The 1,079-nt window shown below is 47.0% G+C and overlaps 1 protein-coding gene across 1 annotated transcript in view; it reads left to right on the plus strand.

Moving 5' to 3' along the window:
* Positions 1-245: 245 nt before the first annotated feature.
* The window catches only part of LOC137618521 (uncharacterized), a 1,827-nt gene continuing 993 nt past the window's right edge, over positions 246-1,079 (plus strand). Inside the window, exon 1 of the mRNA XM_068348679.1 lies at positions 246-653. Within this exon, the coding sequence (XP_068204780.1) occupies positions 246-653 (408 nt within the window). The remainder of the gene's footprint in view (positions 654-1,079) is intronic.

The following is a 1,079-nucleotide window of genomic DNA, read 5'->3' on the forward strand; positions in this document are numbered from 1 at the left end:
GGAAGCTGGGATGGCTATGAATGAAGGCGAGGTGAAAATGTCTGGAAAGGATGCTTTCATAGCTGAGCGGGAAGCTGGGATGGCTATGAATGAAAGCGAAGTGAAAATGTCTGAGAAGAATGCTTTGATAGCAGAGTAGGAAGCTGGGATGGCTAAGAATGAAGGCGAGGTGAAAATGTCTTGAGAAGGATGCTTTGATAGCTGAGTGGGAAGCTGGGATGGGTAAGAATGAAGGCGAGGTGAAAATGTCTGAGAAGGATGCTTTGATAGCTGAGTGGGAAGCTGGGATGGCTATGAATGAAGGCGAGGTGAAAATGTCTGAAAAGGATACTTTGATAGCAGAGTGGGAAGCTGGGATGGCTATGAATGAAGGCGAGGTGAAAATGTCTGAGAAGGATGCTTTGATAGCAGAGTGGGAAGCTGGGATGTCTATGAATGAAGGCGAGGTGAAAATGTCTGAGAAGGATGCTTTGATAGCTGAGTGTGAAGCTGGGATGGCTATGAAGGAAGGCGAGGTGAAAATGTCTGAAAAGGATGCTTTGATAGCTGAGTGGGAAGCTGGGATGGCTAAGAATGAAGGCGAGGTGAAAATGTCTGAGAAGGATGCTTTGATTGCAGAGTGGGAAGCTTCGATGGCTAAATATGAAGGCGAGGTGAAAATGTCTGAGAAGGATGCTTTGATAGCAGAGTGGGACGCTGGGATGGCTAAGAATGAAGGCGAGGTGAAAATGTCTGAGAAGGATGCTTTGATAGGAGAGTGGGAAGCTGGGATGGCTAAGAATGAAGGCGAGGTGAAAATGTCTGAGAAGTATGCATTGATAGCTAAGTGGGAAGCTGGGATGGCTATGAATGAAGGCGAGGTGAAAATGTCTGAGAAGGATACTTTGATAGCAGAGTGGGACGCTGGGATGGCTAAGAATGAAGGCGAGGTGAAAATGTCTGAGAAGGATGCTTTGATAGCTGAGTGGGAAGCTGGGATGGCTAAGAATGAAGGCGAGGTGAAAATGTCTGAGAAGGATGCTTTGATAGCAGAGTGGGACGCTGGGATGGCTAAGAATGAAGGCGAGGTGAAAATGTCT

This window comes from Palaemon carinicauda, chromosome 24 (genome assembly GCF_036898095.1).
Source record: "Palaemon carinicauda isolate YSFRI2023 chromosome 24, ASM3689809v2, whole genome shotgun sequence".
Taxonomy (NCBI): domain Eukaryota; kingdom Metazoa; phylum Arthropoda; class Malacostraca; order Decapoda; family Palaemonidae; genus Palaemon; species Palaemon carinicauda.